The sequence below is a fragment of the Rhagoletis zephyria genome, unplaced genomic scaffold (genome assembly GCF_001687245.7).
Source record: "Rhagoletis zephyria isolate East Lansing unplaced genomic scaffold, Rhagoletis_zephyria_1.1 Rzeph_scaffold_03962, whole genome shotgun sequence".
NCBI lineage: Eukaryota > Metazoa > Arthropoda > Insecta > Diptera > Tephritidae > Rhagoletis > Rhagoletis zephyria.
Genome location: NW_016161045.1, coordinates 44,196 through 45,389, shown reverse-complemented (window position 1 = coordinate 45,389; position 1,194 = coordinate 44,196). Strand labels below are relative to the sequence as shown.

At 36.0% G+C, this 1,194-nt stretch overlaps 1 protein-coding gene across 1 annotated transcript; it reads left to right on the top strand.

The window, feature by feature from the left end:
• Positions 1–194: 194 nt before the first annotated feature.
• Positions 195–790, top strand: LOC108370002 (uncharacterized). The gene is made up of 3 exons (XM_017625233.1): positions 195–322; positions 379–574; positions 635–790. Coding segments are annotated over exons 1-3 (333 nt in total). The 5' UTR covers positions 195–320; the 3' UTR covers positions 770–790.
• The last annotated feature ends 404 nt before the right edge of the window (positions 791–1,194 follow it).

Sequence of the window (1,194 nt, the reverse complement as noted above, 5' to 3'; positions counted from 1 at the left end):
ATGTTGTAAACAGGGTTTTAGTGATATAAGGGTCACTAAATTCTTTTGACCATCGTTTCACAAATGCAAGTACACCTTTAGCCTTGTTGACTGTCACATTAATGTGAAGATTAAAATTAAGCTTAGGATCCGTTGTGATACCAAGGTCCACAAAATTGAATACCTGGGGCCGAATCACGGCTCTCGTGATCGAGTAAAATTTATCGAAATTTGGCATCACCCCATTCGATATCGAGCAGACGTTCGAGTAGAATTATTCAAAACACCATTCGACAGTAAATTTTGCATCGAGAAGTGGGAAATTAAAATAAAACAACAAAATGTGAGTATATTTCTAGTAAAAACTATTGCAAACTTTAATATCTTTTTATATTTAAGGACAAACATAAACAAAATCAACAAAAAACAAAAAAGTATTATGGCGGAATATATGCAGGAGCACCCGGATTTGGCCAGAAATATTCTGCCAAATTGCGCTCAAGGAAGAACCGTTGCTCAAAGATTGTGGGAGCAACTTTCCTTAAAATTAAATTCTGTTGGTCCGCCTACAAAAGAACTTAAAATGTGGCGTAAAGTAGGTTGTTTTGAATTTATATAATCAGAAGTTAGTGTATTATTTGGCTTAAAATTGTAGGTATTTGCAGACCATAAGCAGCACTTTAAAAAGAAGCTGTCTTTTAATAAAGCTTCTAAGCAAAAGACCGGAAGTGGGCCTTACCAAGAAAAGCTTTTGACGGCGTCCGAGGAGCTGCTGCTGCAAAAGCGATAACGTAGCAGCTAATTGCAAGACGGAGGGTACTGATGTGGACATATGCCCCTCAAACTCAAGCTCCGAAAGCACGTACTCGAACGCAGGTTTTGACAGTCGGAAACGTTTTTTGAATCTGCAAATAAAGAACTTTAACGTATGAAACAAATACCTACTAGAAAGGTTAGAATCATTAAAACTTACGCTGCTGCTGGTAAACTTAAGGGATTGCTTTTGCCACGTAATCCTCTCCGTATCTGCACTTGTCTGACTTCATTATCATAATAAGATTAGCTCGAATAAAAAAATACTGAAATATTCATTTTATAATAACTGATATGAATATTTTATTTCTTGTTTACGTTTGAGAAATGGTTAAAGATGATACATTTACTAATTGGCAACCGATTAATAATCGAAGAAATTTCGCTAGCTTGCGAATCGAG

What these genes read in the sequence shown, in the direction of transcription:
- LOC108370002 (XM_017625233.1), top strand. An exon ending in AACTTAAAATGTGGCGTAAA is followed by an intron (nt 575 to 634) that starts GTAGGTTGTTTT and finishes TTAAAATTGTAG; the next exon opens with GTATTTGCAGACCATAAGCA.